The sequence below is a fragment of the Netta rufina genome (assembly GCF_964035555.1).
Source record: "Netta rufina genome assembly, chromosome: 7".
Lineage (NCBI taxonomy): Eukaryota > Metazoa > Chordata > Aves > Anseriformes > Anatidae > Netta > Netta rufina.
Genome location: NC_140130.1, coordinates 17,306,368 through 17,329,497, shown reverse-complemented (window position 1 = coordinate 17,329,497; position 23,130 = coordinate 17,306,368). Strand labels below are relative to the sequence as shown.

The following is a 23,130-nucleotide window of genomic DNA, read 5'->3' as shown; positions in this document are numbered from 1 at the left end:
CTTATGTTGTAAATGAGTTGCAAAGGGCCAGCATCAGTAGGATGAGTTTTCAACTGTTTCTGGAGTTATACTACATGCTATCTAGGAAGTCTAGCTTTCTAATTGCAACGGTGAAATACTGTTTTATGGATTACAGAGGGTGCAGAAGTGAGACTTTTGAGGTGAGGAAGCAGAGTGCTTTAAGGAGGACCTTTGGTACTGTTCACTTAAATTATGTGGTGTTTTTTGTTTTTATTTTTTAAGAACAGAGATTATCACTAGGATGTATTTGCACACAATGCTACCTCTCAGATTTTTTAGTCCTGACAAACAGCAGGATGGCATGTGGACAAAATACTCTTATAGCTAGGGAAACATTTAGTCTCTAATATTAACCTTTTGGCATCTCTGCTACATCAAAGCTGCTTGAATTGCTTTGCATTCAGTGAAGAGGGCAGATGCCACAAGTTCAGTGATGTTTTCACTGTTGTTCTCTTTTCAGAGACAATAGTCAGGCCTGTAAGAGATCTGTCTCAATCAAGTATATACGATCCATTTGCTGGAATGAAAACCCCAGGTCAACGGCAGCTGATTACGTTACAGGAACAAGTGAAAATGGGCATACTCAACGTTGATGAAGCTGTACTTCACTTTAAGGAGTGGCAACTGAACCAGAAAAAGAGATCAGAATCATTTCGGTTCCAGCAGGTATGGACTTATTCCACTGTTTAAGAAAGTCAACACTCTTTACGTATGTATTTGAAGCAGTTCAGTGTGCGTACACTTCTTTTCTGGTTGGAGCAGGAAAACTCCTAACACAGTCCCCCAGCCAGTAGAGTTCTCTCCTGACACAGGAGGCTCTGTTCCTATGCAGCAGCAAGCAGATAGCTGTTTTACAGGTCTGTTTATCTTGCAGTAATATTTTTAGTCTTTCTAACATGAAGATCTGTATACTGGCAACTAGGCCCAAATAAAGTTGGCTAAATTACCTTTCTTTTCACCTAGCACCTACCTGGTGGCAGGGACTTCTGTGAATGAACATTCGGGTTGTCAATTTGCATCTATTTCAGTTCAGTGAAGACTGTGTGTCCCAAATGATGTATTGTCATTAAACTCCTGTCTTGTAAATAGTCTGATGCTTCTTCAGGCTCTTTAAAAGGCAGAATGATTGATGGCTTTCATTGCTAAAGCTTCCAGGACTGCCTGTTCTTTGCAGCTGGGCAAAGTAAAAGTCATGGGTGAAAGTGCACTGTTTGGGTGCTCAATCGAATGAGGGCATCATTGTGTTGGCAGCAGCAGCATAATGACTGGGAACTAGCAGTCACATTTTAAAGTTTCCACTCTCATGTTAGCTTGGAGCTCCCTCTTCAAAAGCACTGCCTGCTTCTTTCGGAGCCTTTTGTTCATGCGGTGGCAAAGTCTGCCCCAGCGCTCGAGGTGCTGGTCTCCAGTGTGTGATACTGTTCTGGTAGCTGTCAGGGCAAAGCCAAGACTTTAGTTCTTCTCACCTGGAAGGGTCCTCTCTAAACAGAAACAGTCATGGGAAACACCTTCTTCAATAACGAAGGCTCTAGTACATCTCTGTAGCAGAGAGGAAGTTGCGTGCTCTGAGGCCTATTCCATGAGCACCTTTCAAGGTCTGCTACAGATCCTGCCTTGTGGTACAGCTATTGTTCCTTCTGCTTCTCCACCTATTCAAGAACTTCTTCATTTTTACGTTTTACAAGCTGTTTCCTTTCCCCTTCACCTCCCCACCTTTCCTTACTGTAAACTGCAGTATGCTGCCACACTTTGTTTCCATTTATGTTTTCAGGTATCCGTTGTTGCTTCAGTGGGAGCATCCTCATTTCTTTCATTGTCTGTCATGCTCTGATGTGCAGCAGCCTCCTCTGTCCCCACAGTCATTATTACCTGTTCATTAGTACAGAAAGGACCGCGCAGTTACTTGAACATGTCTCCTGTTTCCATGCCAGTGTAATAGCAGAGACAGAAAATAGAGGGAATTCTAAACCAAATATGCTGCTTATCTGAAACTACCAGTGAGTCTGTGAACTTGACCTGAACATACACAATAAATATCTGAAAAAAGTTGCCTTATGAAAGGCACATATGGATTTCTGAAGGAAATAGATGGTTTCACATGGTTTGGACTTCAGCCTGGTCTAGCAGGCTTTGTTGCAGCTTGGTTGCAAAGTTAGCTGAAATATGTTACTGGTATTGTCAGAAAGCTGTTTATCCTCCTTTATCCAAAGTCTGAAAAGAATGTCTTGTGATATTTTTAGGAAAACCTGAAACGGCTACGAGACAGCATAACCAGGAGGCAAATGGAGAAGCAAAAATCAGGCAAAAGTACAGGTAACAGCCTTCGATTCTGACGTTCTCTGGTAGTGAAGCAGTGACCAATATTAATAGGTTCTTAAAGCAGAAATGTCTCTATATTGTAATTATGTGATATGTTAATACTCACATTTGTGTGCCTGCTGAGTAAAACATGAAGAAGCTGCTTTACTCAGTTTCCCAGACTGAGGAAAGGATGTCCACACCTGTAGAGTGAATTTTGATTTGTGTACATACATTTATGATCACCCTTACACAACTGCGTGTGTTTTGGGGTGTGAAGCTGTCTCACAGAGGCTATACTCATGTAGATAATTTTGAGCTGTTCATTCTCATTTTCTCTCCTAGATTTGGAAATTACAGTACCCATTCGACATTCTCATAACACTCTGGGGAAACCAGAATGTGGCATATATGAATATACCCCTAGGAAAAATGTTTTCCCACCAAAAAAGGAGATAAAGCGAGGAGACTGGAAAACAGAAAGCACGTCCAGCACAACAAGTAAGCAAACCTTGATTGTCGCCCCTCAGGGTCAGGACTTCTGTTGCTGAATCCCAGTGCTGACGCTGCCACCCTGAACCCTGCACACCAACTGTTCTCAAAGCTGTAAAAGCAACTCCAGTTTCATCAAGGGGTTTGGGCACGCTTGTGTCTGCATTTCTATGGAAGGAAAACCTGAAAGCTGGGAAAAGGGTTTCCTTGAGCCTTCCCAAGGAAAGTGTATCCCCCGTCTCCAGCTCTTAAAAGTAGATGGCAGCTGCTTTTGTAGAGAAAAAGTATGATCCCTTGCTGTGACTCCCAGCAGGCAGTGTGCTGTTCCAGCCTGAAGGGTGTAGCCGTATTGCAGGCTGGGAACCTGCGTGTTGCTACTTGTCATTTCCTCAATTGTTACAGATAAAGGACTGCATTTTTCATTGGTTGCTTCGGGACCTGAACTCTTGAGTCTCTTGGATGCTCTGGACATTTTTATTATATTTGTTTTTTATTAGGTTTAATCTGTGCAAATTAAATCCTTGCATTCTCACTGTGTCTTCAGACTGAGCAATTTTCACAGAAATCATTAAGATCATTTTTGTCCTCTGAAAGGAACACTGACTCTCAGAGAGGTTACTCACCTTTGTGGCTCTTGTCAAGATATAGCTGGCACACATCTGAAGTAGGTGCCAGAGGCAGCTGAGCCTAGCATATAAGTGGTTGTGTGAGAATTGTTAAAGACCCTGCAGAGTTCAGTGTGCAGCTTGGCTGCGTCTTCCATGGTATGATTGTGAAAACAGATTCTAACATGATATTTAGTGCACTAAATGCTGTTTGGACCAGCTGATAATGACATTTACCTCAGCAAGGATGGGAAAGGACTGTGTATTATGAGAAATCCTCTCTAGCCTTCACTTCAATGAGTAGGTTTCTGAACATTAATGTCTCAGTATTGTAAAACCCTATAGAACATTGCATATTTATGACTGAAACCAGCCATAGCAGTGTTAGATATATTTGTGAGCTGTTGTCCCCTTCAGAGGTAGCATGACTGACTGCAAAAATATTCCCTACTCTGAGTCTATGCAAGTTAAATAGGTTTGCATAAATGGTTGCTGAAGGTAGTTTGATCAAATGTGTCAGTCTTAGCTCTGAAATAGACTAACAATATTCCTGTGATGAGTAGACATCCTTAGAGAGGAGGTGGTGAACAGCGATTGGGAAAGACAGCCTCTCAAGCAGTCAGTTATTGCAGAAATTCATGTGTGACAGTGCTCTTAGCCATCCACCTCCATGAAGTTAAGGGACATGGGGACTGATAATTTAAATATATAGGAGTTGAGTGTGTAACACTTGTGAAAATGTTTACCTGACTTGCAACCTGATATCAGCACTGAATGCTTTCAGTTAGATTATGGTTGAGTATTTACCAGAAGCCTGGACTTAGGCAGGGGAGAAATCTGCTAGAATGAATTCAAAGCTGTGTTGTATGAAATGCAGTTATTTGGATCCTGAATATGTGAAAAATATGAGTGGAGACAATTTTATCTAAACAAGCATTAAATAATGTGTGGAAGAGGTATGCATGAGGTTACAAGGAGCTGAGTTAGTGATTTGCAGTTAAATCACCAGGATTTAATAAACTTTTTTTCTCTTGCTTACTGACACTAGGTAGCGCGAGTAACCGCTCCAGCACTCGGAGCATACTGAGCGTCAGCAGTGGGATGGAAGGGGACAGTGAGGTAAGCTTTCATCTCAGCTATATATGTCTGCTGATCTTAAAAATATGGTTTTGTCTATATACAGAAGAAAAAGAGCTCAGGAATGCCAGTGCATTCGTGGAAATGTCTAAATGTAGCCACTTCTGTTTTGAGGCTAACAAAAACCAAATTCTGCTGGTGGTTTCTAACCTATTTTGAACATCCTCTTCTGCTGTTTCTGTATCGCTAGTTCAGACCTGTCTGAATTGCACTCTATGCTGTTAGTGTCAACCACTTAGAAATTTTGCTACCAAAGGTGACTCACAAGCTGTAGCCAGGCCTAGTTTATATTATTTCACAAAATATAGCATACAGACATGTTGCTACTAACACGTGTCTTTACGCTTCATTGCATTGTTCCCATATCTGCATATACGAAGTAGTCCAGTCCAGAAGCTACGTGCCAACTTAGACACTGAGGAAAATGTGTGCTTTAGGGACAAAGAAGTGTGTTTCAGAATCACTTGGATCCTGATGTACTTTTTAAAAAAATTATTATTTATTTCTTTTTAGGACAATGAAGTCTCAGAAGCAAGTAGGAGCCGCAGCCCTGTTGCCCACCAAGCAGAGAGGCTGCCCCTCCCGCTGCCTGAAAGGCCTCCTAGAGTGCCTCCTCGAGGTGCAAGCAGGTAAAGCTAAAATGCAGCTCAAACAGAAGCTTTCAGAGAATCAATAGGGAAGCACTGGGTAGAAATTAAGGCAGGAAGCAAATGTCTCCTCAACAAGGCCTGACAGACTATGAAGTGGAAACAAACACTGCTAAGTAACACTAAGGTCTTTCCTTCTCGTCTGTAATACCTGGTGAAAATGGTTTCCCGTTGGTAACCTGCCTATTGCAATGCAACTGCTGTGGTTCTCGCACCCCAGTAGCGGGCAGCACTGCCGAGACACACTGCGCCTCCATAGTGAGTCTGACCCAGCTCAAATAGCATCCTGTACGTGCCACAGGTTGAGTGTCTGACCCTCTTGAGAAGATCCTCTCAGAATATACTAAACGTGGTCCAGGGGGGATTCCCTTTTGCCATTCTTAAGAGGTTTTTTATTTTTCTAAATTTCAGAGCTCTCCAAAGCATACTGTGTGATTGGCCTCAAAGAACCTCACTAGTTTGATAAAAGTGTTGGGGAAGGGGTTGGAGTGTTGCATTGATTTGGTCAGGCCACCACAAATTCTAGTACCTTGCAAACATTCCTTTATTCCAACCACTGCAAGTTTACTTAAGAGTAGATGTTAATAAAATGCTTCTACTGTTAAAAGTCATTAGTGATGTGTGGAAACCGTAAGTTCTGTGTTTTGCCTTGGCTTCTCTCAAGAATACAGCTAGAATTTATATTTAGTTTGAGTAAATATAAATATATTTTGAACCTTTTGCTCTTTTCCTATTGCTCTTTGACTAGTCTTCAGGGGGAAAAAAAGCTACTATAATATGGAAGTTTTATTCCAAACAAGCATTATGCCATCTCCTCCAAGTAATGGCAGAATTATTGCAAAGTAGGAGCAGAAGTAACTTGGTCAGGAACAGGGCTCTAGCACCTTGGCATCAGTTGTATTGCTGAGTCACTGATAGCCTGCTTTTCTTCTTGTATGACTCTTGTTTGTACAGCATTATTAGGTACAATGTTCCTGCATGCAGTTTGTTCCAGAACCCTGTTCTCTGTTACTTTTTTAATGCATTTGTATTCTGTCTTTTTATAGGCCTATAAGCTCTGAAGGCCTTTATCCTCCACCTGTGCCCCCAAGAGGTCGCTGAATCTCTCAACATCTGTGGAATATGAGATTTTTCTGTTTGTATGTGTGTATTTGTACAGATATTTTTGGGGTTGTCTTAAATTATTTATAATTGGGAGCCAAATGTTTGCTTCCCTTTCTTCCTGTCTAAAGTTCTGGTGACTTTACCCATGATTTTCATTGAGACTTTTTGGCCTTCTACAACTTTTTTATTTAGAAGAATTTTCGTGCTCTGAGACTTCAAGGAAAAGTCGTGGTTGGAAAAGAGAACACTGCTGTGTGTCTTGGCAGCCCTGCAGCAACACGGAGTTTCCTTTTGATCAAGAAAGAGCTTGTCCATTTAGAAACTAAATCCTGATAAGCATTGTCAACAAAGCCTTCGATACAACGTGCAAAGGCTTTACTGGAAAACATGCTTCAAAAAGTAAAAACAATCATTTTAAAGACTTTGTTTGAAGAACACTCGTTACAGCAGGAACAGATGAATGCATTGCTGTTTGGTGTAACATTTTGTGTGGAGACACATTGGAATTCCAGAAAATTTAGAATCTCCTTCCAGTATTCATTAAACCATAGGAGGATGAGAAGTTATCCTTATTTAAGAACGTGTTTTTCATACACTCTTGAAAATGCCTTTCCCTGTCCCTCCCTGAAGAGGACAGACATTAGCAAGGTGCAGCATGTGACACATTTGCCGTGAAAATTCCCAAGGCAGCTGGTAAGGGATTTGCTGTGTCAAAACAGCTGTACTTAGACCATGGTGGGGGTTATTGTTCCCTGAAATCATCTGACTGATCTCTCAAATTAGGGGGAAAGAAGAGGCAGCGCTGCTTTGTTCTGTATCTCTTGCACATGTTCATTGTAGCATTATGAAGACCTTTCACTTCATGTCCTGGAGTAATATAGCAGCTCTCCAGTTATAGATGTTCACACCTCACAAATACTCCTGTGGAAGCACGAATGCTGTCTGGGGGCTGGGCTTTGCTTGCTCTGCTCTGGCATTGTGAATCAGCAACAGCTGTGTCCAGCCTTTTCTGCTGGAGGACTTGGACACTTAAGGAGAGTTTCCTGGTTGGGCTCCGTGTGCCAAGCATAGAAAGCACATAAAGCAGAAATTAATTTTGATTCCTCGTCCGAAGGGGCTGGGATCATTAAAGTAGGCTTTTTCTAAGGCTTTGCAATCTTCTATGCATATCCTGACCCTTGGGGGACACGTCTGGGTCTCCAGTTGTCCATGAGTGACATAGATGGGAATTTTGCAAAACAGCATTCAGGGTAGAGCATTAAGACATGTTGCCGACTTGGTTTTCAAGCTGTTTCCCCTGAGAGATGCATAGTTTCCATCTGCTCATGTAAGCTTCTCTTGCTCTGTAGCAGAGCAGGCAATAGAGTTGTAGCTCCGTGCTCTTGCAGTGGGGCGAAGCCAGCACAGGGAGCTGCAGGAGTGACGGAGGCCAACCATGACTCAGGCAGCACTGAGGGAAGGTGGAAGCTCCCATGGGGATAGGCGTAAGCTAGATGTCATCCACATGTTGAAACCCACGGGCTGTGTTCCAAGTACAGTTCACATAGCCTCTCCTTTTGTGAGGATGCAGGCTGGGTATTGCAGGCCTGTTGATGAAGAGGATTTGCTTTTTTTTTTTTTTTTTTTTTTCCCCCAAAGGACCTCAGTGCCTTCTTCACTGTCAGTTCAAGCTCTTACTGATGGTTTGCTCTTTGGTCACCGTAGCCAGGAGGGCAGTGAGGTGGGAGCTGCCTTCCTCTGCCTTTCTAGAAACAACACAATTCCTAGCACTGTTCAGTCAAATTGGAAGCAGGGAAGGAGGTTTTGGTGCTGAAATAAAGAAGATGGTACCATGGATAAGTGAAAGAAGCAGGGATATAAGAAATAAAGGAGGAAAGTTAACAGTTTGATTCTCTTCAGCTGTCATGTGTACTTGGTTTGCACATAGCTCCCTGGTTTTGTTCAAAGGTCCCCCATCTTTTTAGGTCTGGCTGCAGCTGTGCTCCAGAGATTGGAACTGCAACGTGGCAGGACTTTGCTTCCACGTTTGCCAGGCACAACTTAAGGCAGAAATGTAGCATAAGGGGAAAACTTGAAGAAGGCAGGAGCTGAAGAGCAAAATACGGCTGTCATACGGAAGATTTCCTTTCAGAGCTGTTGGACTGAAGCAGCCCATGGCTGTTTTCCCCTGCACGACTTTTAATTCTGCACCCCCTGTATGCAATAGCTGAATGTCTTCTCTGAGAAGGATTTATCTGAACTGTATCTGAGCATTTGCCTTTGCATAATCCTGTTAACTTGGCCGTGGACTGGATTTGTATTGCTAGTACTGCCTGCAGCAAGACAGTTTACATCCAAATAGCTGAAATGTGTATAAAGTAGCCTTTTGGTCACTCTCCCTGTTGCAGCTTAGATCCTTTCTCAGTCTGAACTGAGCTATAATACAAAACCAAATGCTACCAAGGCTCTGGTTTGGAGGGGAGGTGAGCTGGGATCAGCGAGGCCGAGAAGTCTTAAAACAGAAACAGTGCTCTGTTCACATCCCTTTTGCACTGTGAAAGGGGAAAGATCCAAGATGAAGCTGTAGTCTCGGGCATTCCTTTCTCACTGTCTAGCTGTAAATCTTCCTGGATTAGTTGGTCAAATTGCTGCCCAGCGGTCACAGCAGAACTGTCACCCTGTCAAGGAGAAAAGGAACAGCAATAAAACAGCTTCACTCTAAAATGCACGTAGATGGTTGGGGTGTAGGCAGGGCTTTTGTAGATCAGCAAAGATGCACCTTCTGAGCTGCCCAAATCCCTGTTCCAAGTTGTTTTCATTTCATTTAATTGTTTTCCCCTCTTACAGCTTGGTAAGTAGAGTCCTTGTAGCTGTAGACTCGTTGTGCAGGAGGATCATGTGGCGTGTATCACCACCACCTAGGGCGAGCAATGCACTGAAATGAAAGCTCAGAAGAGACCAGAGAAGAAAACTGCGTGTGACCAAAGAGCTGACTATGCACGAACATGCTTGGGGAGAGGAAACAAAACTGTTTCACCTAGGATCGGAGCTCAAGGACCGAGCAGATAATAAAATTGCTGGTAAAAAGTAAACGGCCTTGCCACCTGTCTGGGCACTGAGCAGTGCCGGAGCTCAGGCGGCAGCTGGCTGGCCGGGGCCGAGTGTTTGCTGTTCATGGCGTGCCCTGCAGCAGCTGGCTCTGGCCGGCCCCGCTGGTCACCAAGAGTGCCGAATTTTACAGAGACACCGAAACCATAAATTCGGTTTAAGTGCCGAGTTTACGGAGATGCCGAAGCCTCTCTGCCTCCCAGGGGTGCTCTACTCGGTTTTGGGCTGAGATGCAGTGACTGGAGGGAAACACATGGCGTTAGCCGAGCAGCCTGGGTTCTCCTATTTATTTATTTTTTTTAATGCAAACATGGGTTTTCAATAGGGTTTGAGGAATATTTCTTCTGAGAGGACCTTGCTGCTAGTGAAATAGGGGACTGCAGGTGTGCACGTGTGAGTTCAGACTGCTGACACAGGCTGAGTGTGCAGGGATGACGGGGGAATAATTGCCGTGGGGTTGTCACCCCGCGAACACCCCGCGAGCCCCGCTGAGGCGCAGGAGCCGCCATGACGGGGCCGCCCCGCCCCTCCCCGCCCCTGCCGCCCGGCCCCGCCGCCCCCCGCCCCGCCGCGCTCCTTCCGCCCCGCGGCGCGGATGACGTGGCCGGGCGGAGCGGAAGTGGCGTTGGCGGCGGGGCGCTGGGGCCGGCCGGGCGGCGGGGCCTTGCTTCCTGGCGGGGACGCCGAGGCCCGAGATGGCGGCGGCCGGGCCGCGCCCGCTCCCGCGCCCGCTCCCGCTGCTGCTGCTGCGCGCGGCCGCCGCGCTCCTGCTGCTCTGCCCGCCGCGTGCACGCGCCGACGAGCACGAGCACACGGTGAGGGGCGGCGGGGGGGGGGGCAGGGCAGGGCCGGGCAGGGGCCGCGCGGCCTCCGCCTCCCCGGGCCGGGCCGGGCCCTGCCGCTTGAGGGGCGCTTGGGGCTGTGTGAGGGCCCGGGGGCGCCTGAGGGGCCCGGGGGCAGGGCTCGCGGGGGGGCTCCCAGCAGGGCGCTGCTCGGCTCGTTTGGCACAGGGAGCCGAGCACTGCACCAGCCCAGCGTTAAACCCGTCTGTCTCTTCTTCTAGATGTCTCTTCGAAAGTGGCTTCTTTTAGCAGCTTTAGCTCTTCTGAGTAACCACCTAACCGACTCGTAATGGAGCTTACAATTCCTTCCTAAAATCGGTCAATTTTTCATCTAAATTACTCGAATCCCCAAGACCGTAACTCTGTCTCGGCTTAGCATTCTTGTTCGCGTGATGTCCAGTTTAGTAACGTCACATGAGGGGTCAGAAATAGCTGGTGGAAGAGGACAGTTGGCTTTTTTTGGAAGGCTGTGGTCGGGCAGTCACTATGAAACTTTTAACACTGTGGGAGATTGGGGTGGAAGCATTAATTGCGTAAATGAAGCACAAAGAGGTGTTCTGTTAGCACACGCATTTCTAGATTAAGAAACCAGAGGAAGTGTTCTTTGGATACTGCACGTCCGTGGATTTTCAGGTTTGAAACTGACTGTGCTTGGAAGAGGTATCTGCGTGTAATCGAAGTGCTTGGTTACGTTTTGGAGGCTCTGCTCGCTCTTTGGGAAGCGGAGGGGAAATAGTAGTGAAAGTTACTAAGTCTGAATCAGCACACAGACTTAAGGATCCAGTCCACCTGCCCGCGGTGCGCAGCGTTACGGGCTGCTGATTCCCTGTTAATCCTTCGGTGTGCGGCTTCTCGCTCCCGAGCACCTGGCTGTGTGGGGGTCAAGAGATGTCGTTGTATCTTGCCCCGGTTTTTAATCTCCCCTGCAGATGTGCAGTGTTTTACCTATCTGCAGCGTGCTTAATTGGAAGTACTACCTTAAGTGCTCGATGCTCTGTGTTAGCAGGTTAATTTTTAGTTCCTTTACTGCTCCTATAATAATTTATCAGCTATAATGTGTTTCTGTATATAATACTCCAATTGGCTACTAATGTTTTATCTGCATCCTTTATTTTATAACTGTAGGGCTGCAGAAGTAAATATTATAAAAGGTGGTTGTGCAATAGAGGACTCCACGTTAAGCTCTAGGATTTAGCATCCTGCTACTACTTAAAAATAAGTAGGGGTGGTGTTTCTGGGGTTATTGGGTGCGCACAGCCATATTGGATCAATAACTAAAACTATGAAAAAGCATGCTTTATTTTTATAGATATGTCTTTAAAAGCAATGTATGCGTTTCTTTAGAGAAAGAGTAGTGTAAATACAATTATATGATAAAGACTTGGCTGCTTAAAATCCATAGTAAGTAAAGAGGAAATCGAGGTTTGACACAGCTTTTAAAATCTTGGTTATCAAAAGATCTCAGCATAACTTCAGACCATCACAGAACAATTTATCAGAAGCTGAAAACTTGCCTGCTGATTCTTCAACTTGTATTTGCGCTTTGGAGTGTGTCACGTCAGAGAATATCAGGGAATATCCTGAGTTGGGAGGGACCCGCAAGGATCACAGAGTCCAACTCCTGGCTCCACACAGCACCACCCCAAAACCAAACTATCCGAGAGTGTTGTCCAAACACTGCTTGGCTCCGTGCCATAACCACTTCCTTGAGGAGCCTGTCCCAGTGCCCGACCACCTCTGGGTGCAGCACCTTTCCCTAACCCTGAGCCTGACCCTCCCCTGTCCCAGCTCCATGCCGTTCCCTCAGGTCCTGTTGCTGTCCCCAGAGAGCAGAGCTCAGCACCCCAAGTACAGCTGGCCCTTCTGGCTGCTGGGGCACACTGGTGACTCCTGTTCAGCTTGCTGTTGATGAGAACCCCCAAATCCCTCTCTGTGGGGCTGCTCTCCAGCCTCTCATCCCCCAGTCTGTACGTATAGGCAGGATTGTCTCGTCCCAGGTGCAGAATCCAGCGCTTGCTCTTGTTGAGCTTCATACAGTCTGTGATATCCCAGCCCTCTGGTCTGTCAGGATTTCTCTGCAAGACCTCTTTGTCCACACGGGAGTCAACAGCTCCTCCCAGTTTAGTGTCATCTGCAAACATACTCAGAACACCTTCTAGGCCTACATCCAAGTCATTTTTGAAGACATTGAGGAGAACTGCTTTTTGCCTGTATCCTGATAATTGTTCCATTTGTTGACTCTTGGCTGTGTGCTTGTGGAAGCGAGAGTAGCGATGAGCTGTTGTGGCCTTATCACAGTGCCATCTGATCCTGCCGGGGCAGGGTTGTTGGTTTAGGATTGTTGGCTTCTGTGTGCTCCTTGCTTTCACGGCTTCTGTTACCAGACTTGGTGGGGTTGATGATAAACTATAAGAACACTCTGCAATACCTGAAGGCTTTTGTTTTGCTGGAATGGTCTAGGGAGTAGGTAGCATTTCAATATTGCTGCAATTTAGTTATTAATGCTTTGTAAGCAGGGAAATAAATGACAAATAGTGAAAAATAAACACAGGTAGTCTGTGCTGAATATCAAAAGGCTTAATTTGTAATAACTGAGAACCTATTTTTCTTGTATTTTTCTTGAACTTTCAACCTGATAGAGTTACATTAAAGCCCTGAGACTGTAAATCTTTTTTAAAATTAACACACAAAGTTACAAAATTTGTACAGTGTCTGTAAACTGTCTGTTGAAGAAATGCTGTAGGAAACACTTCCGTGCAGGTAAAGTACGTCTTTGCAAACAAAGCTGCATGCAGACGGGCAGAGCAGCCTGGTTCCTTTTTGAAGCTCTTGCGGTTCCATTTTGAAGAGGTGGAAGGAGTGTCACAGAGGCAGGACGAGGTGTGCCCGAGCAGCCCCGTGTGTCTAGGAAGGGTAACAGGAAAGGACTGCTTGTACAGGAGCTCGGGCTGTGCTGCTGCACCATTGTAGCCACACTTTGGTGAGCCCTAGAAGTCAGAAGGAAACATGAAGATGTTGCTAGAAATAACTTGTTCCATCTGAAGGAGAGCACGAGGCTGAAATCCACAGCTTAATTGACTGTGGATACGAGCTGCACATTATGACAACGCCTGACAGAATATCCAAGGTACTGGGCGCTAGAAGCCCAGGATATTAGTCGCTGATTGAGTCTTACTTGCTGCCTCTATTATTTCCTGACTTGCTTTTTGCTCTGCAGGTTTGCTCTGCCAGTAACAGATAACGTTGGTCCTTTTTTCCCTGAAATAAGTGCTAGTATTTCAGGCACTGCTTTCTGGGAAACCTCACTCCAAACTTCAACCTGAGAAAAGGTGTAAAATTGCAGTGTATCTGAAGGGAACAGTCTTTCTTTGGAATCATTCTGCTGAATCATCACGTAAGTTTTGGTAATTGTAATCCTCTCTGTGCCTCCAGCAGTTTTTGTAAAGTGTTTCTAATGCTTTAAAAAGATCGATAACCTACCAGTCTTATACTGTTTTATGCAGTCTTTCATTTACTGATTTAATTGTTTTATGGGGTAAATTGTTTATTTCTAGGGCTTCTTTGCTAATTTCTACAGTTGTGCAAAGAGAAGAGAAATTGTGTTCCAGATCGCGAGTGCCCTGCTGGGTAACGAGAAAGAAACGTGTCCTGTGCTGAAGGTGGTCTCAGCATTGCCATATTTGAATGATTGTAAAACCATACAGGTGTATGGAAATTGTCTTTGCAGTAAGCTTCGAGGTGGCACGCAGACCTGAGCGTTCAGTAGTTGTGCTCTCAATTAATGGGAGTTGGCGCTTGAGTGCAGAGTGTGCCGGCTTCACGCCTGTTGAATATTCAGCAGGCGGACTGGAATGTCAGCGTGCTGCCTTGGTGCAGGTGGGATGGGCTCGGGGCACTTGTGGCCTGCACACGTACAAGATCTCTGCGCAGGCAGGACCATCCCATGCTGCCCTGGAAGAGGGGTCCCCAGCTGTGGTGGTGGTTGTAGCTGGTATACAGGTATGCTTGAGGCGCAGGTTGGTCCTCCACCACCTGGCTGTCAGAATGTTTCTTTCTTTTTTAAAGGACCTGTAGCAATGATGGGTCAGGCAGTGACTTAAAAGCACTTGCTGTACGTGTAACGGGGGCAAGAAGTTTCCATTTAAGTCTCCTAAGAAGGCGCCTAGTTTTGGTGAATTTAACTTGGTGGACACTTGCCGTGGATGTTCTCGCACATTGTGGTTGACTTCCTCTTTTGTTTGTTCTGTGCCTGTATTGATAGGGAGTTCCTGATACTGCTTGCTTGTCTTCTGGGGCTCAGAGGAATCTCAGTGAATCACAGTATTTCCTCGCTGGTTGTGTAGCAGAAGAGAATGCATCTGTCACACTTGCCGTTGGTTACGCAGGTTTTATGTTGCTGTATAACAATTGTTAAGAAAATACCATTAGACTCTTCATCCTATCTTACTGGTATGGACTATGCACTATTGCTGACTTGTCTGTTAGGGTTAACAGAAGGTTATAGGATTTTGATTTGCTCTGCTGTGCTCAAAGCTCAGAGGGAACAGCCGAACAGTTGTTCATTGGCCAATATCGGAACAGAAAAAGGAAAATTTCAGGGTTCTGTTTGATCATTTTGTCTAGTGTGTCTGGCTGGCAGGTTTCTGGTGAAACGAGAACAGTTATTTCGGTATGTATTTTCTGCCAAGATGAAAGATGGTGCTTCTCCAACCCGAGGAGTCGTCGTATAACGGTGACAGAACAGTACTAGAAGATTCTCTCGTCCAAATAAGACTCACTTCCCTGTAAGTGCTTTGCCACTATTACTTCTTGTAGGCTCTTTGACATTATAAAGGCAAAATGAAAAAAAAAAAAAAAAAAAAAAAAAAACCCTTGAACTCTGACAGGCCTGAGTTTCCTGCCAGCAAATAACATTACCACTTAAAAAAAAAAAAAAAAAAAGGTTTGTAGAACTAGCCATGGATACATCCTCTTGCATCTTCTGCTATTTGAAGAGTGAGAAAGTGATAATAGGCTTCACTGGGACTTTGTGACTGCCTATCCCTTGACTGCCAGGGCTTCTGCAGCCAAGGGAAGATGTGTTTTATACAACAGGAAGCCATGAAGTAAAAGAAGAACTTGGTTCAGGAAGGTTGGCAATACACATTGCAGAGAAAAATGGATGGACAAATTTCTGATGTGGGAAAGCAACCGAGCTCCAGAAGATAATTCAGCGGTCTGCCATTATTATCTCTGTTCTTTGGGCTGCGGGACGAAGATAGGCTTCATTAGACATTTGAAGGTGCGATGTTGTGGCTGCCCAAGGTGTGGACTTCCTTGAAATGGCAGAGCTGTTTCCTTTCGTGTGTCTCTGATCACTTCTATATTTTTCTTTAGAGGGAAGCTCCCTGCCTATAACTGGGCACTTCAGCTGCCGGGGTGGAAGACGTGCCGTATTAGACACTGCTAGCTGTCCTTTGCATATTTTGTTTAAATGAGGTCACAGATGGCTAACAGGAAGGCGCATTTAAACCTGAAAGCTCATCCTTATAATTGAGCATAATCCAGCAAATACAGAGAAAATAAAATCCGTTTGATTTTTCTGCTAGCCACCATCCCCCAAATTCAGACTGAAGTCACTTAGGCTTGTCTTTCTTACTGGAACCCTTTTGGTTTGGAGAGGCAGTGGGGGCACCTGAGGGACTGTGAATTGCTGTAGCTGATGTCGGTGAGGTACAGCCTGGAAGGCTGACGTGTCTTGTTCTTTGGTGTAGTCCTGCACAACTTCCTCTTGAGCTGTGCTGGGATGGAGGGTTCCCAACTCACTCTGAAGCAAGCCAGAAGCAAGCAGCTGAGTAAAACAGCGGTCAGCGTTGTCTTCTTCCAGGTGCTGTCACAGATGAACTCACTGAGCTACGAATGCTGTCACATTCCCTTACTGAGGGATGTGCAGAGACGTAGCTTGGTTTGCACATAAGCTGTTGCATTACAAGGAATAATGCTAGACTGGGGGCTTGACAAGCTAGGACTATTTTGAGAAAGGGCTGTAAATATGTTCTGCAGCTGTCAGAGGGAGAAGCAAAAGATGTGTAAGCAGAACAACAGGAAAGAGGTATGGACCAACCTGTCCCTTGCAGCACTGGCAAGAGCTAAAGGCAGTACCGTGGTGCCAATTCCACTATCTGCTGCTGAGGGGGCTGGAACTAAATTTCCTTTTCTCCTTCTCTCCCAGCCTCTGCTGGAAGTTGGACAAATGTGCTGCACTAGTATAACCCTTCTGGTTGCTGGCAAAGAGGAGGAATGTCTACTTTCTCTTGCTGTGCTCTTTACTTTTTCTGTTCTCCCTTACTGATGTTCTTTACCCTTCAGAATTGCTCCGCAGCGTGTGCATGGCTTTCACGGCTGGGTTTGATGTGCTTTACCTCGGCTGCTGCTCAGAATGAAATTAGGAAGGTCTTGAAAATTTCTTCGTGATCACTCACATGAGACAGTGCATCTTTGTGAAGAAAGATGAGGCTTGTAATTGAGGAGACATCTGTTTAAAAGAATAAAATTATTTCACAAAATATGCTTGTATAAATCTTTGACTGCAGCTTTTAAACACTTCATCTGAAGAATTTATTGCATCCCAAGAGCAGCTAATTATTTCTGGGTTAACCTGTTGGTATGACAGTGGCCATTCAGAATAAGTGGAGGTGAAGAACCCTCGCTCATGTGTTAGGGGGAAATGGAGAGCTGCCTTGAGCGTTTCAATTGCGATTTGTGAAATAGTTAAGGCTAGTTAACAGTTGAATTTCTTTTCTTCTCCAGTGTGTTTGGCATTTGTAAATTGGTCTTAAAATAGTACTTTATTCTTCTGTACTTAAAAATAATCGGGATCTTTATGGTGAGCGTGTTTGGAGGTGTGTACAGCTACAAGTATTTCCTTTCTGCCTGAGGAGTTAGGTCACTGCCTCCTCATCTGTTGAACTTACAGTAGGTGAAGGAGTTGTGTTGGCTGAGGCTTTGTAATATTTGGCAAACCTGGCACCTCGTTCACATGCAGTCAGATGTAGTGCAAGTAGCAATTGCAAATCACTTCGTTCTCTTGGATTCAGGCAGTATTGGAATATTGATAGAAGAATGGATTTAAGGACTGTTTTCAAGGTCTTACATTGGAAAAAAAAAATAAAAAAAAAAAACCCTGGCTCCTAGCCAAGGAATGTTTTACTGGCTGACAGAAGCTGTGGAAAGTTAAGGGTGGTTGTTCCCACAAAGAATTTCATGGCAACCACCAGATGCCTGGCTGGTCTGGTTTTTCACTGTGAGCATGCTGGAAATGGATCAAGATACAGACCCTCTGTCTGACCGTTTTGTCTCTTGGCTACTGTAGGTATGCCACAGTTGAGTTTTAGAGCTTCCTGTAAGGCGTTGCGTGCTTCTGGGAGTTTTGAATGTAATTCCTGCCAGCACAGAAATGAAAAGGAGTTGCATTTTAGGAAAATAAAGTATACTTGTCACCGTGGGTAGATCTGCTTGCTAATATTTTGTTTAACAAATCATTTGATACTTCCTGTGTCTCAGTGGAAATGCATAGAGTTTTGCATTTGACTGATGAATGTTGCCCCAAAACTTATAAAAAGTTTATTTATGTTTGAGACTTCTGCTTTTCTCCACTTCATCTCACTACATCTTCTGCTTCTCTTTCAAATTTGTGTTATGAATTCCCCTCTTCTGATACTTCAGGGGTAGTCTCTCAGCTAAATCTTTTAAAGGAAAGCAGGCTGAAAATCTTGTTCTATCACTTCTGTCACCCCCCAAAAAAACCCACCAAGCTGTCTTTAAATGAAACCATTGATTTTGATCGAGTGTCCTGCTTTGATAGTTACATGAATGAGATTCTAGAATATCTTTATTGCTGCTGGGCTTCTCATCTAACTCAATAACTTTATTTTTCAGTATCAAGATAAAGAGGAAGTTGTTCTATGGATGAATACAGTTGGACCTTACCACAATCGCCAAGAAACATACAAGTACTTCTCTCTCCCTTTCTGTGTGGGATCAAAAAAAAGCATCAGCCATTACCATGAAACATTAGGAGAAGCACTTCAAGGAGTTGAATTGGAGTTTAGTGGTCTTGACATCAAATTTAAAGGTGAGCAATTGAAAACGCATTTAGTTGCTTTTAAAAAAAACACGAGCCCATAAAACTTGATTTTTGAGTTAGAAGAACTGGAAGTCTGCTGTCGCCAGCAACTGAGTGGCTTTCTCACTGTTGCTTCTAATGCCCTGCAAGGTTGCCTGTTCCTGTTTGCTTTTCAATTTACAAAGTTTACAACGCCCCTTAGGGAAGGTGCTTGCAGCAGATGCATGCTTCTGAAATAACTGATTATGTTTTATAGAGTTAAACTAAGCTTTCTGCATATGAGTGATGAAAAGTATATTTACTGGAATTAATATTCTGCAATCATCAATTCTGACAATGCAATTTTTTTCTGTCACATTGAATACTTCTAAACCCTCAGCAATTGGAAAGGAGGAGCAAGTACTCAAGAACTCAAAGTTCTTCTCTAATAAGTTAATTATTATGTCTGTCTGTTTACTGTCTTGTTTAAAATACCTTTGGCAAATACTTCTGTGCTATCACGTTGGCTCCAATTTCTTGCAGATCTATTTCTTGGTGTTATTGAATGAGACTTCTACTGCAGAATTTCTCTGGTCTGTGTTTTTTGGTACCCAAAGTCTTTCCAAATACTGTAACTGGCAGTGCTATAAGTACCAATATAAGTAACAATAGATTCATTTTGTTTATATTGAATGTAACGTTTATATATTTAATCCAATTTGGGAGTCTGTGCATGCATCTTAGATACTTTTTTTAACCTTGAAGTCTATGCTTCATTGCATCAACAATGCTTAACTGGATGGAGAATGTAAGCATAACGTCTCAAGGCTGACCATTTGCTCGGTCTTTGCATGGGACTTAATTTCTGTAGGTTGCAAAAGTTTTACCCAAAACTTGGCATCTCCAAAATAAGAGACTTGATTATACTTGTGTTATAAGGTGGATAAATGAAGTAAAAAAGTAAAAGTTGGTTAAAATCACGAACACTTCAAGAAGTTTTAAGATATAAGTGATTGCATCTCTGTATTAAAGGAATTCAGAGTTGAATCTTTCCTTCAAGAATTGAACTGTGCCTGCACAAACAGTAGAAAATATTCCTGTTGCTGATCTGCAAGATTTGTAGCCTGCTGAAAACTTTAATCAGTGTGAGGGAAATAGCTTTCATGTCAGAGCTCATAGAATATGTTCAGAAACAAATTGGAAAGAACAGAGAGGGCAACTGGCAGCAGTTCAACATGGCTGTGAAAATTAAGCAAAGCTTCTGTTGACAGAATACAATAAATATTTATTTTTACAGCTGGTTATGTCTAATTTTTTGCTGCCTCTAATTGCTACATCTCTGCGAAGAGATTGTGTTGTTTCAGGGACAAGTGTACTCCCTGGATGCAGCACCAGACTGAAAAGACATAAATACTGTTAGGAGTGGTGGCACTTTCTCCATCCTATTCCTAAAGCAAAGTAAGGTTTATTTCACCATTTTATCCCCCAATTTAAAGCCACGACTAATTTATTCCGCTATAATTATCAACTTTTTGCCAGTGCAAGCCTGGGAGTACTGTAGCAGATTGGGCTGCTCCTCACTGCTTGGCACGTCTGTCCTGGGCCTGCCTCTTTCCTTATGGACCTGGAAGTAGTAATTAGTAGTCTGTTTTTATAGTGGAAGTGCTGAGACAATATTGAGGGAAGGACTGATTCAGTGTCAGGAGCTGGCTGAAATGCTTGGAGAAATTTCTTCTCCAGAGGTGCAAAAAAGCTCAAGCCTCTGCTGTATCGCAAGTATGTGCAGCAGTGAGGCTGGGTTAGGCTTGTGAAGCACAATCTTCTTGTTCTTCCTGAGAACAGATAAAACAGATGAAATTTTCAGTTCATCTTTTGCCTCCTCTTCTAACCACCTTATAGGATGAAATTTTATGTAGTTTATCTTTCCAGAATGTTTTCTGCCACTTCTGAGAGAAATATGCAGAAGCAAAGCATTAGGCAAATCCATTCTTCCGTGAATAATTCTCAAATACTTCTGTAAAAGACTTCAATAATTAAGAAATTAAGATGCTTGCTTCAGTAACTTCCATTTAACAGTTGGAAGAAAGGTACATAACACCTGTTTTCTTACACAAAATTAAGTTGAACTAAGGTGACTGAACTTTAATTTAAAAACAAATAAAAATGAGTTCCTTTCTTGTCATCAGAGTTTGACTTGACTGCAGTAACAGGTAAATGTGAAACTGCATCTTGCTCATCACATTCAAAGCATTATTTAGGATGCAGCTGTCAGTAACTGAAGTACTACAGACTGGATAAATAAAACTGTCAGTCGAATCAGTGGAGCTTGTCAGTATTTCTGGAACAGAATGAGAAGCTGCAAAATCAAGGCTCTGCAGAAATGTATCCTTCCAGAAAGGGAGGTTTGTACTTGTATGCTCACAGTGGTGACTGGTGGGACAGATCTACAGGGTAACCAGGAATCCATGAAGTAGTGTTCCTTGTTGCATTTGCAGATGTCATCTGAAAGGACACCTGTGGCCATACAGGATAGCTGGATTTCCCTTTGGTTACAAATATGGACAGTGTTGGGGTTTTATTGTAGGTCTCAAATCTGTATAAGTATTTTTGTGAAGAAAGTAAATTAACAACATACGCTTACCTTGTAATAAACCTTTAGGGTTTTAGTTAGCTTAATTCTCTTGTCAGGCTAAATCTAGAGTAATGATGTTTTCTATGTAATATGTCAAGTTCTTTGTTCAAGCATTTCAATTGACATCTTCTACACATTACACCTGAGACCTAGTGAATTATTAAACATATTGAACATTGCCTTCATAGCAGCTTCAATTAGAAAATTATTGTTTGACATTGCCATTAGTACATTACCAATTAGAGAAGATGAATTTAAAGGGGAAAGGATTTTTTTAACATACTGAAATTTTGCACTTATTTAGAAATGTTATTAAGTTACTGTACTTCTGAGTAAGAACTCCTTTCCCAAAACTTCTCTTCTGTGTCACCTCTAGACAATGTGACAATTCAGAGTGATGTTCAGTGTACTAGGAGATGGGCAGGTAGAAGGCTTTATATGGTTTATATGTCAAGTTTATGCATCTGAATGAAACCTAATTGATCAGATTTAATGGGAAATTTGAGATCTGGCATAAGTGTACCTCCTTTTGTAATACATTTTGCTTTCATTCTCTTGTAAAACTTTGTTATTATGCTACAGATGAACCTGCAAATACCTCTTTGGTATCCACGAGGTAGGCACTATGCCATACCTGTCTCAAACTTCACATTCCTCCTACAACCATAACTTGGATTAAAAAGTATCTAACAAAGGCAAAACTTAAGATCTGATAAAGTTGCAATGAAGTAGTCTTCGGCTTCCACAGCCACTGAATGCCCTTCTAAGCTACTTTTATTTAATCATTTCACCCAGTGGGCTTAAGTGTAGCTGTCTAATCCTGTCCTGTAATTAAAAATAAAAAAGGTTTCTCCCAAGCAACAAGTGATAGGACAAGAAGAAATGCCCTTAAGTTGTGCCAGAGGAGGCTTAGGTTGGGTATTAGGAAAAAATATCTTCATTTAAAGGGTTGTGAGGCATTGGGGCAGTCTGCCCAGGGAAATAGTTCAGTCACTGTCCCTGGAGGTATTGAAAAGGTGTGGCTGTGGTGCTTAGGGACGTGGTTTGGTGGTCGTCTTTGCAGTGCTAGGTGAGCAGTTGGACTTGATGATCATGGAGGTCTTTTCCAACTGAAGTGATTCTGCAGCTCTGTGAATCACAGCTCAGCGCTCCTGCCGGCTGGCGCAGTTCTCCTCGCTCCCTTTGCCTGGCTTCCTGGAGGAGTTTTAGGGGAGGCGGGAGGAACTGGACTGCACAGTGTGGCTGAGAGTGAAATGTCTGCTGTTAAAATCATGCATGTGTTTTGCAAGAATTAAATGAGGTTGTTTGGAATAATTCTACTGGCTTTTCGTGTGTGTGCACTGGATTAACTTGTAACATGGTTGATGGACAGCTGATTGTTTTATTGCTGTGAGGGCTTCTTGGTGTTCCAGATGCTGGAAGGAAAAATCCATGAAAATGGAGGAAGGCAGCTTTTTGGTGACATGCTGCTATCTGCAGCCTAAGTCGGACATCAGTGCCATCATTTCCCTTCAAATGATATTTCAGTCTTTTTTACAGCAGCAAAACCCAGTATTTACATCCCCCAGGATTAGATGCAGAATGGCTCATTTCAGTTAGCAAAAAAGCAAAATCCTAGGGTCTGAAAGCCCATGGCAGAACTTGGCATTGTCTTATAATCTAATGCCAGATTTGTTTTAGTTAATAACTGCAAACAAAGGCTGCTGTATTCAGGCTAAAATGGGAAAAGTCTCTCAACAGAGTATATATGTGTGTAGTTCATGTGATTTTATTTTGGTAGTAGCACTTGCTCCCATTCCTGTGTGCTGGTTCAGCTGTTTGTGTGGCTTTTTGGTGAATGTACAGGCAGGAGAGAGAGCTGCTTAAAAATAACCTGGCCCATACTGCTTTCCCCAGATCAGGCTCTGATGCTCTGCAGTGCTTCATTTAACAGGCTCTACCAGTTGATCTTTTTGAAGTAACTTCACCCTATTTTAATTCGTGTGTGTTGAACCTCTCTGTGTTGAAGAATCCTGTAAGATCTAACATTAGAAAGGGGCTGTGTGTTACTTGATTATAGCATGAAACTGCTAGAGAGGGAAAATAAAATGCCAAGTATTATGGAAAAAAATAATCCCTACTTAGCAACAAGTCCAGAAAGTAGGCATTATCTTTTTTTGTTGTTCTTTGACTAATGTCAAGG

The 23,130-nt window shown here is 43.5% G+C and overlaps 2 protein-coding genes across 2 annotated transcripts in view; both read left to right on the top strand.

The window, feature by feature from the left end:
* The window catches only part of PIK3AP1 (phosphoinositide-3-kinase adaptor protein 1), a 46,282-nt gene extending 39,472 nt beyond the window's left edge, over nt 1-6,810 (top strand). The window contains exons 12-17 of the mRNA XM_084289989.1: nt 482-687; nt 2,262-2,334; nt 2,665-2,820; nt 4,465-4,535; nt 5,067-5,182; nt 6,247-6,810. Of these exons, the coding sequence (XP_084146115.1) occupies nt 482-687; nt 2,262-2,334; nt 2,665-2,820; nt 4,465-4,535; nt 5,067-5,182; nt 6,247-6,301 (677 nt within the window). The 3' untranslated portion in view covers nt 6,302-6,810. The remainder of the gene's footprint in view (nt 1-481; nt 688-2,261; nt 2,335-2,664; nt 2,821-4,464; nt 4,536-5,066; nt 5,183-6,246) is intronic.
* A 3,176-nt stretch (nt 6,811-9,986) lies between these two features.
* The window catches only part of LOC311211330 (transmembrane 9 superfamily member 3-like), a gene marked incomplete at its 5' end in the record, with an annotated part of 42,930 nt that continues 29,786 nt past the window's right edge, over nt 9,987-23,130 (top strand). The window contains 3 exon segments of the mRNA XM_084289979.1: nt 9,987-10,027; nt 10,029-10,206; nt 18,151-18,346. Of these exon segments, the coding sequence (XP_084146105.1) occupies nt 9,987-10,027; nt 10,029-10,206; nt 18,151-18,346 (415 nt within the window).